Below are 13,762 nucleotides of genomic sequence, written 5' to 3' on the forward strand. Positions count from 1 at the left end.
TAAGATTATGGGGTTTATTAGTCGGATAAGGCTATCCACAAACAACGGATTATATAATTAGTAATTACCGTTTATTTGCTAATTAAAACGACCCTTTGTTTTGTTATTGTTTGTTTACTTCGATTTCCCTTTGATGTTTTACCATTGCCTACTATTGTTCTGTTAGATTTCATATTATACTTGCATAGATAAATCGATGTAAAACTAGTAACTATCCACTTATTAAGTGATCTGTTGTAAAACATGACTTAGTAGTAACCTAGACTTAAAAAGGCTGATAAATTTTCTTTAGCCGTAGGTATTGGGAAAATAAATAGGCCTACTCAGAAATTTGTGTATGTAGGAATGATCTCACGAGTAAGCTTTATGAATCAAGGAAATAACTTTGTGACACATCATTACATACTTTTACAAATGACGGTGCAGCTGACAATCATACAAACAACACCTCCAAGGAATCTAGGTAAAGCTAGAGTCGTATTCAAACAACGTTATCTCTTATCAAGAACCAACATAGTGCCGTCAGAAAGTCGATAGTTTTCAAAGAGTTTATTGGGGCAATATACTTAACGACTGTAATGGATGGTCAACATAGTAATGCTGTTAAAGTGCAAGCTTATCTATAGGCTTTTTATCACATACAAGTCATATGCACAAGGACTTTTGGATTTTATTTATTTAGGATTCAACTCATAAATTACGTCTTCGGCTCTTTTATGAGATGACCATAACTTCGCTCAGAATATAAAATGGTGGATTTGAAAACGTTATTCATCAGATTGCTTGAACTTAATGAACTAGTTTAGTCGTTTTACAAAAATGAGCTGCAAGATAAACTTCATCATTTTTGCTGTAAGTATCATTCTTATCATTATCATTAAAGAGACCAAACCTATATACTTAGTCATGTTTAACAAGTGGTAATATCAATTTAAGTTCATTCAAGTTTCGATGTGACTTGTAACATTCATCTCAAAGGTCTATTCACATATTTGTAACCTTAACGAGAGGGTAACTTTTTCAGGTCCTCTGCTCTGCAATGATCGTGTATGTGCACGCACAGACAGTGACCTGCACAGCCATTGGCCGGTTTGCTGTGACGTCAGACACGACGTGCAAGAACTACACGCTCTGCGTGTCCAGCACTACTAACACCACACTCTATGGCTACACCTATACCTGTCCCACCACGTCTGTGTTCAATCCCAACACTCGTCTGTGTACTGCTCCAGCGAATTATATCTGCACCAACTAAATTGTGTAAGTACATTGTTGATTTTTTTTCCGTACTAGTACAGGTACAACAGCTTCAAAGTAATCAAGCATGCATTATCTACGTAACCAAACAAAATAACATTTTAATAGTTACATATCCTCATAATATGCCCACATTTTAATGATTTTGATTGAAATATTAACTTTAATCACTAGCCATAGCATAGCCTTGAGATGTCTGATGGTCTGCCTTAAAATAATTGTAATTAAGAGATGAAATAAATCTTATAGATTGTATTCGTTAACTTTTGGTTTGAGAGTAAGTAAATTAGAAGGAACATCAGGCTTTTTATGGAAAAAGTACTTGAACAAACTAAATTCATTTTCAGAAAGTAGGTATTGTAGGTTACAAAAAGTCGATAAAGTTCACCTAACTCTACCACTTGCATCACTAACTGATAGCAACAGCAATGATCTTCATCTAGTTTCCACCTACAATCTCAGTTTCCGAAAGATATGGAGGGCATTAAAATATAATTAAGTGGTTTAAATTCGGTACAAAATATATCAGGTCGCAAACACGCTACTATCTTCAAATTCTTATTACACGACTACTGTTTAGTTTGAGTAAATACGTTATCGTGCGCTGTGGTGATTCGTTTTTCAAGATGAACCATGTGTGGACGTTAATTATTATTGTGAGTATTGTGAGTATTTACATTATAATTAACGATTTTAAGTAGTTTTTATCAAATACACGTATTTTTAGGACAATTACGCGACTGTCTGCTATTTTCCATTTCATTATTTAAATGATTAACTCGAAAATTCAGTTTAAGTATATGGTTTTAGAAATTGTCGTGCATTTTTTTAGACTCAATACTCAATAAGTTTATAGCTTCCTTATAATAGTAATATAGGTGTAAATACTACAGTACTAACTCTTAATTTCGTAGCTAAGTTAAACTTATTCAAAGCGGTGTCAAAGAAATATCCAATCATTTAGCTTTACTTTAATTTACTTCATCATAATCATCATTGCAAGCCGTCCACTACTGAACTATTAGGCCTCCCCTAATTAGTGTGAATTATCAAAAAGTGTTTCAGTTTCATTCATCTTACAAAAGCAATAAATAAAATTATATTCTATTCTACACCTCCTCATAAACACATCTGTTGTTTATACAACCCATTAATAAAATCAGTCCATGACATTATCACGATCAAATATTAATACCTACTTACTCATAGTGTATTTACTATTACTATTGATAAAGATAAAGCACAACAAGGTAATATTGACCATGTACTGTGCACACCCATCTTCTGTGTACACCTTCATATTTACAAACATGACTGGTACTTAATATTCCTAAATCATTTCAGGGTTTCTACCAGGGTGCCAGTATAGCGAGGCAGTGCACGGCTCCTGGGAAGTATCCTAACGACCATGTGGGGAGTTGCGAAGGGTTCACCATGTGCCTTATTGCAGGCCCTGGGCACTTTGCCCAGATGAACCTCACCTGTCCTCCTGGCTTCATCTACAACCACGTACACAGCCAGTGCACCAACGTCACCAGTTACCAGTGCGCGCCCGAGTACAACTGCACTGACATAGGGAATTTCCCCAACCCTTACAGTGACGACTGCTTTTCATACATTGCATGCGTTGAAGGTGTCAACGATTTCATCACAGCCAGGTCTATAGAGTGCCTGGAAGGTGAAATTTTCGATGCAGTAAACCGCTCGTGCGTTATGCGCAATGAAACGCTATTCAGGTGCCATCCTGAAGAACACAGCTCGGAAAATATTGAATTTAAAGTTGCGGAGTCGGTTGATAATTCAAGCTTTAGGTTTAATTCTGTTACGTATAGTGCTGTTTTAATTTGTTTATTTTTGTTTTGTGTAATTTAAGACTTAATGTTATAAAAGTAATTTGTTTACTTATAGTAATTTAAAATGAATTGCCTTCGATTAAGAAATAAACAATATTGACCTAGATAATATTATTATACTTAATTATAAATGTTAATACTTACGTTATTAAAATTAAATTGTTATACTTAAGTAGGTACTTGTTGTCCATTCTTTGTTTTTTTAGAAATTCCCACATCCTCTACGAAGGTAGAAAGCTCCGAGTAGGTCCTGAAAAAATGTTCATCTTAAATTTTTGCATTCTGTGTGTTAGAATTTTATTTGCATTAACGGTCATTGACTTCCCTCGTCGTTCCTATGAAATATTATCACATTATTTATTATTTATTTATTAATACCTTAAACTTAGACCATAATATTTAGACGCTTTAGAGATAAAAAATAGACATAGAAACACACAGATTTGATATAGAAAAGAAGAGAATTTAGTACTGATAGTATAATATAATACCTAATAAAATCTATCATTACCGGATTCACAGAAAAAAAAATTTGCATTGGCGCCAAAATAACTTTTTTTTTATTTACGATCATGGATATTTCCACTATACAGCCAAACCAGTCCCCATTTTTTTTATTAATGCTAGTCAGTGTTAAACTAATAATTTAGAAAATTGAAAACAAAATAATACCATTCTTATTCTGGTAATTTCGCTTCCCGCTCATGTTAATCAATAGTTTCGACTAACTTATTGTAGGCTGTATAGTTTCAGATATCTGGGTTGCACAGCAGCTAGACGACAAAAAATGACAACTCGAAAATGTCACAATGACAGTGACAGTATCCTCAATGTATTTTGTGTAATTTTGTACACATTAAACCTGTTTAACATTTGATTTAATTCATAAAATCTATTCAAAAATCTATATTACTGTATTTTTAATACAGAAAATGTATTCTAACATTATTTTACCAAGGTAATTTGGGCACAATTTTTATAGGTTATGTACCATGTATCTTTTTTTAATGTTGATGTTGTGAATGAAATACTTTCAGGCAGTGGTCTAGATTGGCCTGTTTCTGCCGGCTATCTACTATCGAAAGTCAGAAGCTCCCTCAAAGTGGTAAGTCAAGTGATGGGATTTCTCCACCGCCGCGAATTCCAAGAAGCCCTACTGATATCTTACAAGCATTGGCTGCGACTGTGGGGCCGGATCCTACAGCTGCTCATTACAAGTAAGTATAATAACAATTCTTTAAAAAGCTACATCATCAGTTACTCCACAGAGTTATGTATATTTTTTATTTATAGATATCACGATGATCCATACTTGATTCCACTGTCAAACTACCGTAAGCGAGCATATGCGTTGTCGGCGGAGGCTGGTCGCAAAGCCGCAGCGTGGGTCAGAGATGAGCACGCCACTTTGTTCAACACCCGTGAGTGGGACCCACCAACCAAGCTGAAAACTCCTTACTACAACGCTGACCCGATTATTGACGCTTTCGCGCCCAGACCTATTTATAATGATGAGAGCAAGGTAATTTAACTACTTGTATTAATTTACTACTTATAATGCGAACAGCTAGGGACTGGAATTCGCTGCCTGCTGCTGTATTTCCTGAACACTATAATCCGGGCGTTTTCAATGCGAGAATGAATAGGCACTTACAGGGCAGAAATGTACCATCCTAGACTGCATCTCACTTAACACCAGGTGCGATTGCGGTCAAATACCTGCCTTGTCTAGCACTTATAAAAAAAAACTACTACTTTTTAAAAATATTTGCACAATAAGCAGTATTAATTATGAAAGTAATGTTACGCAAAAATGTATTTTTCTAGGTTACAGAAGAAGACTTAAAATATACAATAAGTAATGCCCTCTTAGAAGACTCAATTAAAATATTCCAACTCCTTGGTGGCATTGAGAGTATCAGCGAAGAGACAAAAATGGATTTTTTACAATTCCTATGCTTTTATAATGAGAAAGAACCAGATTCCATGGAGTGGCTTGAAGAGAGGTGGTTTTCAGCAAATGTCAGGGAAAGACAACTTATGACTTGGAAGTAAGTTTTAATGTGAACTAGGAATAAAATTTTAAATATAAATAGAAAAAATCTGTTATCATTGTTCTTATTGGAACTAGTGAAAATGATAAATAAATTTTATACATATTTAGAACTTTAGAAACTACATTTTGCACAATTTTCTTTTTAATTTTATTAGGTTTGAAACACTGTTTATTATTGTATTCTAGATTGGGTGGATTAGCTGATAAAATCTTTGCTTCAATAGAACCAAAAACTCCTGAAGCATACTGTGCTATCATACAAGGAATGGCAAAACATTATCAGGTATTATTATTTGTTATTTCATTAGTTATTACTCAGTTAGTGAACATTGTATTCTTTAAATAACTTTAACATATTACTATTACCAACCGTGCGATGTGGAAGTCATTGTGGAGGCCTATGTACAGCAGTGGACATTCTCTGGCTGAAATGATGATGATGATGATGATTACTATTAATACCTACCTTAACTTTTACTATTTGTCATACATAAGAGGACGAAAATGATATTTGGTATTGCTTCTTCTTTTCGTGTCGACAACAAACCTACAGTGTCAGCCCAAAACTCCGCCACAAGAGTGGCGTTGTCAGTAGCACTCATCAAATCCTCCTGAGTGCAGTTGCTTGGGCACTCAGGGCACGACATCAGGTGCTTCATCTACTGGGGAACAAAACCGCACCTGCACTTAGGGTTCCCAACCCTCCCGGATTGCCCGGGAGACTCCGGAAATAATGGTTAACCTCCCGACCTCCCGGAGAGCAATATTTTCTCCGGTATTTCTAAAAATTTAATGCATCCATTGCTGCTCGTACTTGTTTATAAATTTTATCTTTAAAAGAACCAATCACATGGACCAGCATTACTAAACTCCAGGAATTATTAAATATTGATATAGATAGTGACAAATTGTACGATGAGGTTGGACTTTTGCGTGAGGTGCAACCACATCTTATTGAAGAAAATTGACTTCTTTACGAAATCGAAAGACAGAAATCCCTGTCCTGAATTTAAAAAAATGGTCACGTTTGTTCTTTCCATTCCTGTCTCCTGTCTCTATTAATGCTTCATTCGAGCGCGTATTCAGCGTGATGGAGCAACTATGGAGCAAGCCCCCCCCCCCACAATTCTCCCGGGTTGGTCCTTTCAAGAGTTGGCAACCCTACCTGCACTCCATGTTTAAGCCATCCAAGAATCCCCATTTTGGTATTGTCTACAAGCTTCAAACACTTTGATAGTTGAAATACATAGTTAATTTTCCATTTTCAGGCAGAGAGAGCTCATATATTGTCTCAAGAAGCTATAGAAAAAGGAATCCCTCTGTCTACAAGTGTCTTCAATACTCTATTGAGTTCTGTTGGTTTCCTAAAAGAAGGCACAGCTTTGCGTGCAGAAGCACTAAAGAGTTTGCTAACTCAGATGGCAGAACTGGTAATTAATATTAAAGACAAGTTGTTCTTGAAATAATTTAACTTTACGGGACTAAATTGAAAGATGTGGCATAAATTAGATGTTTCGTCATACTTTAAACTTGTTCCTTGGTAACAGTATTTTCAACTTATTTTCAACACTTAGAATAACGCCAACACCGCAAAAGGGCGAACATCATATAAATGGTCAAATATTTAGTTAAGTTTAAAGAAATTCTCCATTCTTCAAGCACTATGTCGTTTTTCGCTGTCCTGTGTAATTTTAATTTTATAAAAAAAAGGTTCGCCAAGGGTTCGCCCCTTTGCGGCGGCGACGAATTAGTTGGAAAAGATTTTATGGTACACATGTTTAAATATTCTCCCTTCTTTTCAAGGGCCTGTCACCAAATCAAGATACATTAACGTCGTGTCTCCGATCAGTCTCTGCTTGGGGTGGAGGCAAGACGTTACAGGAACTGGGACTGCAAATCGTGGCCGAGTTCAAAAGACTGGGCATTCAACCAGGACTCGCCGCCTATTACCATTTACTATGTCTATTTTGCAAAGAAAGTAAGTTAAATAATATTTAAATTATAAGTTTTACTATCTATAAGTCTATCTAGATTGCAAATCTGATGGTCGATGGGGCAGAAAAGTTCTCGAGTCTCGACCACGGACCGGAAGACGAAGTGTGGGCAAGCCCCCCACTAGATAGACTGACGATCTGTTGAAGGTCGCGGGAGGTGCCTGGATGCGGGCGACGCAGTAACGGTCATTGTGGAAATCCTTGGGGGAGGCCTTTGTCCAGCAGTGGATGTCATTTGGCAGAAACGAAACGAACAAAGTCTATCTATAAATTCATAATAAATAGTGTTATTGCTACTGGACTACATAATTTTAAACAGATTTATAATTAGCCATTATCTTTTTAGGGGGACCTCGCATCGACATACTATCGGGTATACTAGTTGATTTGGAAAGTCGTGAAAAGTTAGATGCTCAACATCCTACAGACACGAACTTTTTCATAACGGCTATGGGTGTTTGCAGCGATCACTTGCAGGTAGCTATCCCAAGTATCTTTTGATTGGTTATGACGATTACCTAATTCTATTTTTATTTAAAGTTGTTAATACTATCATGTAACTTAATCTTTATAGGATATAAACTTGGCAGAAAGGGTCCACGCCCTTCTTATGAAAGGTGACAACTACAAACTGGTTGGAGACGCCTACAAAGAGAGCATTTACTACAGACATTTGGTCACAGTTGCGTGCAGGTTTGTGATCTTTATTATAACAAGATTGCGAAACTTAAATATTCATTTTGTAAAAAAATATAATGTAATTTTTTTTTCAGACATGCGCCCTTCGAAAGAACAACGCATCTATTGGACACCTTGGTACCTAATGTTTATGTACCAGAACCGTCAGTCATGGAAGAGGTATGGCTAATTTTTCACTTCTTATTCTGAATGATTAGTTAGCCTAGGTGCAGTCCACCGACTTTAGTTGGCCGATAGTTTGTGCCGATTCTAATTTGTATGAAGAATCAGTGTAGTGTGCGAACTTTCATACTGATTAACAGCCCGACCCTAACTATCGGCCGACAAAAAAGTCTATAGTCTGCGGCTAGGCTTTATTCGCAAGAATCTGGTTATTAGCAAACGCGAAAATCTGGCGCTTGATATGGCTCAATTTGGCCGACTTTAATTTAACCCTCCGAAGCATTGAATATTTTTTATTTTCTAATAGTCACATTGAAATGTCGATGATAATGATAATCTGATGATCTTACCTTTAATTTCCCCAAAATCTATTTCAAATAATATCTTTTTTAACTAAACCAGATAATAAAAACGCTGGAAGTGGCGGGTTCGGGCGAGCGCCTGGCGCAGGCGTGGTCGCAGCTCGTGGTGTTCGGCATCGCCAAACGAGTGCGCCTCGTCGAGCGGCTGCTCAGCGCTATGGCCAGCACCTACCAGTATCAAAGTAAGTATGTTGCGGAAATAACAATATACACGCACCCAGGTACTGTCAGCTGAGTGAGGAGGGGGGGGAGAATGTAGCCTGCTTGCTTCTAAGCCAGAGGGGGGACAATCTGGCCAGCTACTGAGCTCGTAAGGGTAGTCTGAACTAAGAGGAGCAGCCTGCCCAGCTAGGAACATATCATTTCCAAGCAGGGCAGCTGCCCTCCCATTCCCTCCTCAATACGATAATGTTAAAACACTATACTGTAAAACGCTGGAAGTGGCGAGCGCCTGGCGCAGGCGTGGTCTCAGCTCGTGGTGTTCGGCATCGCCAAGCGCGTGCGCCTCGTCGAGCGGCTGCCGAGTGCTATGGCCAGCACCTACCATTACCAATGTGAGTTATGTTTCGAAGACATTACAAATCCAGAGTCAGTGGGGGTAGAATGGTGGGGTAGTCTGACCCAAGGTGGCAATCTTGCTATTTACTGAGGAGGCCAAACAGATTTTAAACAGGGTTCCCCACGCTTAGACACTTAAGGACGACCGAAAATGGTTGGTTATCTCCACATAAAGTAAAGACCCAACATTTCAGGGGCAGCTGTCCTCTATTAACGCCCTATAAGGAATTTCACAGCAAAAGTTGGCGTCATCTCTAACTAACCAAAAATAGTGGTAAGGCATATAACATTTTGTACTTGTTTCAGCTGAAGAAGTAAAAGACAAAATGCGAAATGCAGCTGCGGATATACTGAAATTCGGCAACTTAAGTGAGACAGAAATGAATCAAAATGATCGCAGAACACCAATGCAAAAGTAAGTATCAAATTGATTGATTGATTCATGTTTTTAAGATGAAATATTAAAACAAAAATTGTCAAACGTTAGATTATTATACTGTTATACACTTGACTTACTAATTTACACAAATACATTTACAAACTTTACTTACTTTTAACACATAAATTTTCGTCCGCCAGATTGTCAGCAAATGCCGTTTCGAATATAATCGAGTTATGTTCCGATGTCAAAGACGGCTCAGATACAAAATGGGAGACAGTCTCTGAGGCCCTACAGAAGCTCAAGCATTCTGAGGCCACTGGAGTGCCTAGCAGGCCGCAGGTGTTAGCTGATGTAGCCCAGAAGGCCGCTAGTGTTGGGAAACTGGGAATTGCTGCGGTAAGTAGCTTGATGTCTTTGATTTAATTATGCAGACGATGACACGTTACGTTAAACATTATTGTATCTTATGTAGGGGAGACCGGGGCTGAAAGTGCTGGGGTAAATTGTTCCGATCAAATATCTCGACAACAGAAAGAGTTAGATATGTGATCGTATTATGTCGCATGTGGCCAACTGTTAGGCATTATACGTAATAATACGATTTTAATAAGGGAAGGGCGAAATAAGCCCCGGTCTCCCTACCTGTAATAGGGTCGATTTTGCAACAAAAAATGTATTATGATATGCTATCGTATGTATGTATATTATTAGTTCCTATCCACTTATTTCATCGTAAGCCACGGAAATCGATATAACGATATTTTCATCTACTTTTGACGTCATTATTTTTAAGTCAACTGACTGACCGTTTTTCCAAAACTACTTTTATTTATATTATCTTTTTTATCAATTTATACAGTCGGCCGTGGAATACCTAGCCGAGTGTGGTTTCGAAGAAGCAGTGCCGGCCATCATTCAAGCTCTAGGCGTAGTGCTGAACAGGTCCCAGGANACGCTTACTACATATTATTATGTAAGTACTGGCTATACTGGCACAGTAAGACAGCATCAATCTTTAGGTGCAGTTCTGAACAGATCCCAGCAAGAAGTCGAAACTTTACTGGAGAAGCAACGCGCGGACCTCACTAGTTCCATCCACCCGACGGCGTTGGGGCTCGTCGACGCTTACTACATGTAAGTCTGGCTATACTGGCACAGTAAGACAGCATCAAGCTTTAGGTGCAGTCCTGAACAGATCCCAGGAAGAAGTCGAGACTCTACTGGAGAAGCCACGCGCGGATCTTACCAGCTCCATCCACCCGACGGCGTTGGGGCTCGTCGACGCTTACTACATGTAAGTACTGGCACAGTATAATATTACGTACTAGGTACAGAAAGGTATTTAAAAGAATATACAGGGTGGAAACGATAAGTGATCTCACGCGATTAATTCTAAACTATACAAGTTATCGAAAAATTGATTACTGATCCTGAAAGTGCTTCACGAGCTCTTTTAAACGATATCAGTAATAGGTTACATAATTAACTGGATCTATCCGAAAATTCAATGTTTTCAGCCTCCATACTAAATGTATGCCACTATGCCAGCCACACAATATTAGAAGTGTATTTTTTTTTATTTTAAATAATAAACACTTAAAATTAACTCGTAAATTGCATTGTAATTTAAAATTATTCATGGAAAACATTGGTTTTAGGCTTTACTTGCTATAATATTATCAAGACATGCGTGCCATGACTGTGGCAGTACTAAATGTATGAAAGCTGGAAACATTGAATTTTCGGATAGATGCAGTTTATTTTGTAACCTATTAATGGTACCGTTGGATAGAACTCGTGAAGCACTTTTAGGATCAGTAATCAGTTTTTGGATATCTTGTGTAGTTTAGAAATAATCGAGTGAGATCACTTATCGTTTTCACCCTGTATGTCTACTCAATGTCGTCAACAATATGGTGTAATTTAGCTTGTCTCACGAGTCGAGCATCGTGTATGAGTTTTTTTTACAATTACAAATCCTTGTACATTAAACCCGCCTGTTTTGTTTTCTATGCCTACTTGGGGAGCTGGCTATACTGGCACCGAGTATTCAGTACTCAAATATTTTTTGTTATTCATACAAAAGTGTAAATACAAATTCTTAAGATCATTATAATAGACTCTTTTGAGGTGTAGTGCAAGGCAATCCATTCATTCTATTCAGTTCTTCAAGATGTTATTTTTATGTTCTTTCAAAATTATATCGTAGGTCAATGGATTTGACTAATTTTGTATCATGAATGATGTTCCGAATTTGATGATGGGTTTTTAGTAAAAAAAAAAATATTATAAAGACATTTGTTATTTACACTTTTTCTCTAAATCAAACATGACCAGTCCTCTCATCACGCTTATAATTTTTTTTTTTTTTCAAAATCTTTATTTAAAATCTTTATTTACTCACACAGACATTGAAAACATACATGAGATAATTATGATTATGATGTTTAATATCAGTGTGAGTCTGATGCCTATGCTAGGTATCGAATACCTGTGTTACAGGACATCAGGCTCCCACCGCCTCGAACCTTACAGCACTTAGACAAGGCTATGAGCTAAGTGTAAGAACAACATCCATGTAGACAAAGATTTAACAAAAAAAGAAAATAAGTAAAACATAATTTACAGAATAAAATGAAGATAAATATTCACGAAAGTTGTTAAAAAAATATACTTACCCTATTTCAGGGCCAAAACGGGAGCTCCCGCGAGAGAAGCCGACAGCACGACGAGCTCGGATAGCGACGGCGAGTCCTCTTCGGATGATGAGTGATGTATTTATTAGTTTTATTCTTAGGAAATACACAATAAAATAATTTTTAGATGTTATGAAACAAGTTTTATTTATACAGCTTTTTATTTAGAGTCGTGGTGGTGGTAAACTATAAACCTATTTAGAATAATATAAGTAGAGTAGCTAAAAATTTAGCAAGCTTAAAGTGGCCATATCTGTCGCAGAATTGATGAAAAATAGCATTAACGGGCATTCGCCATAGTTTACTACATTTACGATTAGATAACTTCTTACCAAACGTAGTGTAGGGCATAACTATCTCAATAGACCGACTACCTCATGATAATTCGGCTTGGTCGAAAAATCGGGAGACTTCCAAGGATAGAGAACGGTGGTGCCACAGTGGTGCTCATTTTTGGGCTTACGTTCAAGCATTATCTACGTGCTTGCTGATGATGTCATTTCAGAATATACTTGATCGATTGTTTTTAGTTTCTAAAATGTTCAAGAAAAGGTGAAAGTTATTGTGCACTTTTCTAAAATAGCAATATGAATACATTTTGCCTAACCCACTTGTGCTATTGAGCTTGCGTTTCCGCCGTAACTGTTTCGGCCATACAAACAATGTGTTGAAGACAAATGTGTAAAAGTATCCCAATTTTCAAAGAACTAGTGACACATTGGTCATTGGGCCGGTGACACAGATCCATTTCTTCATACCTGTACAGTCAAGCACATACACAGGTCATCAAGTTTACGACTCTATTGTGTTAGCATAAGAACGAAAATAGACGAATATTTTGGCTGCCAAGTGTTTATGAGAGGTGCTAAATGCGATAATTGTCCGTGAAGTGATTTTGAAGAAAGCAAGTGAACATCCGTTAGTCGCGGTGCAGACGTCTTGAGAGGAACCTTGACTGTGAACTGTGAAAATGTCCTTCCGGAAACGTGTTTTATTGTTTACGATAGTGGTAAGTTAAAAGTTATTTATTTTGTTGCATCCAAATATAATTTTGTATTAAGATAAGTGCATTTATCCGGGAGTTTCTCGACAATTTATTATTATAATTTTCCAACTTGAAGAATAACTATATTTTTACATAAAGTTTTAAAATTATCAAATGGTCTATTTTCCATATTCGATGAATTACGTCCAAATTCTGCAACTACTATTTCTTTATCTTCATTTTCTTATTTTATTGTCTTTAGGCAACAACATACCATGCGGGAGCAACCTACTTCAACACAAAAAGTTTCGACTGCGGTCCCTACGGCTTTGTTTGCGAAGGAACTACCAAGCTACGGCTTTGCGAAGGCAATAACCTCATGGGTCCTACTTTCAAATGTCCTGCCAACACCGTCTGCAACGAAGACTCGAGTGACGTATGCGACAGCACCATAAACTACATGGACCCTGCGTTAACCAGGGCTCTACGCTGCCATAAAAACGAAAGAATCGCCGACCCTAACGTGCCTGATTGCAAAGGCTACATCCTCTGCATACCCAACAAAACCCGCTTCCAAGGTATCAAGTTCAAATGCGCTGGCAACACCATATTCAACGGCTTCACTCGCACCTGCTCATCGCCCGACAAATACAAGTGCCCTGTTGAAGCAACATCGCCCAAACCAGAGATCTTTGAGAGTCAAAACCGTAGAATAGACAATGGCGTTTCTTCTAACTTAAAGCCAGTCCACGGCAGAC

At 37.5% G+C, this 13,762-nt stretch overlaps 2 protein-coding genes across 3 annotated transcripts; both read left to right on the forward strand.

The window, feature by feature from the left end:
• The first annotated feature begins 1,682 nt into the window (after window positions 1-1,682).
• LOC114355245 (uncharacterized) lies at window positions 1,683-3,201 on the forward strand. 2 transcript variants are annotated; one of them, XM_028307978.1, is made up of 2 exons: window positions 1,683-1,913; window positions 2,602-3,201. In XM_028307978.1, the coding sequence occupies exons 1-2, from the start codon at window positions 1,884-1,886 to the stop codon at window positions 3,127-3,129; spliced, it is 558 nt and encodes a 185-aa protein (XP_028163779.1). In that variant the 5' UTR covers window positions 1,683-1,883; the 3' UTR covers window positions 3,130-3,201. The 2 variants fall into 2 exon arrangements, with proteins under 2 accessions (XP_028163779.1, XP_028163778.1); XM_028307977.1 differs by having other exon boundaries at window positions 1,685-1,922; window positions 2,602-3,200.
• Window positions 3,202-3,900: 699 nt separating this feature from the next.
• LOC114355243 (protein PTCD3 homolog, mitochondrial) lies at window positions 3,901-12,115 on the forward strand. The gene is made up of 16 exons (XM_028307974.1): window positions 3,901-4,068; window positions 4,148-4,327; window positions 4,404-4,632; window positions 4,938-5,161; window positions 5,353-5,449; window positions 6,435-6,596; window positions 6,970-7,144; window positions 7,507-7,637; window positions 7,735-7,853; window positions 7,934-8,018; window positions 8,424-8,565; window positions 9,248-9,356; window positions 9,521-9,719; window positions 10,183-10,265; window positions 10,519-10,617; window positions 12,012-12,115. Exons 1-16 carry the CDS (start codon window positions 4,043-4,045, stop codon window positions 12,094-12,096), a joined length of 2,145 nt encoding a protein of 714 aa, XP_028163775.1. The 5' UTR covers window positions 3,901-4,042; the 3' UTR covers window positions 12,097-12,115.
• The last annotated feature ends 1,647 nt before the right edge of the window (window positions 12,116-13,762 follow it).

Source organism: Ostrinia furnacalis, unplaced genomic scaffold, assembly GCF_004193835.3.
Source record: "Ostrinia furnacalis isolate ACB-3 unplaced genomic scaffold, ASM419383v2 OfSCF2378, whole genome shotgun sequence".
In the NCBI taxonomy this organism is placed as follows: Eukaryota; Metazoa; Arthropoda; class Insecta; order Lepidoptera; family Crambidae; genus Ostrinia; species Ostrinia furnacalis.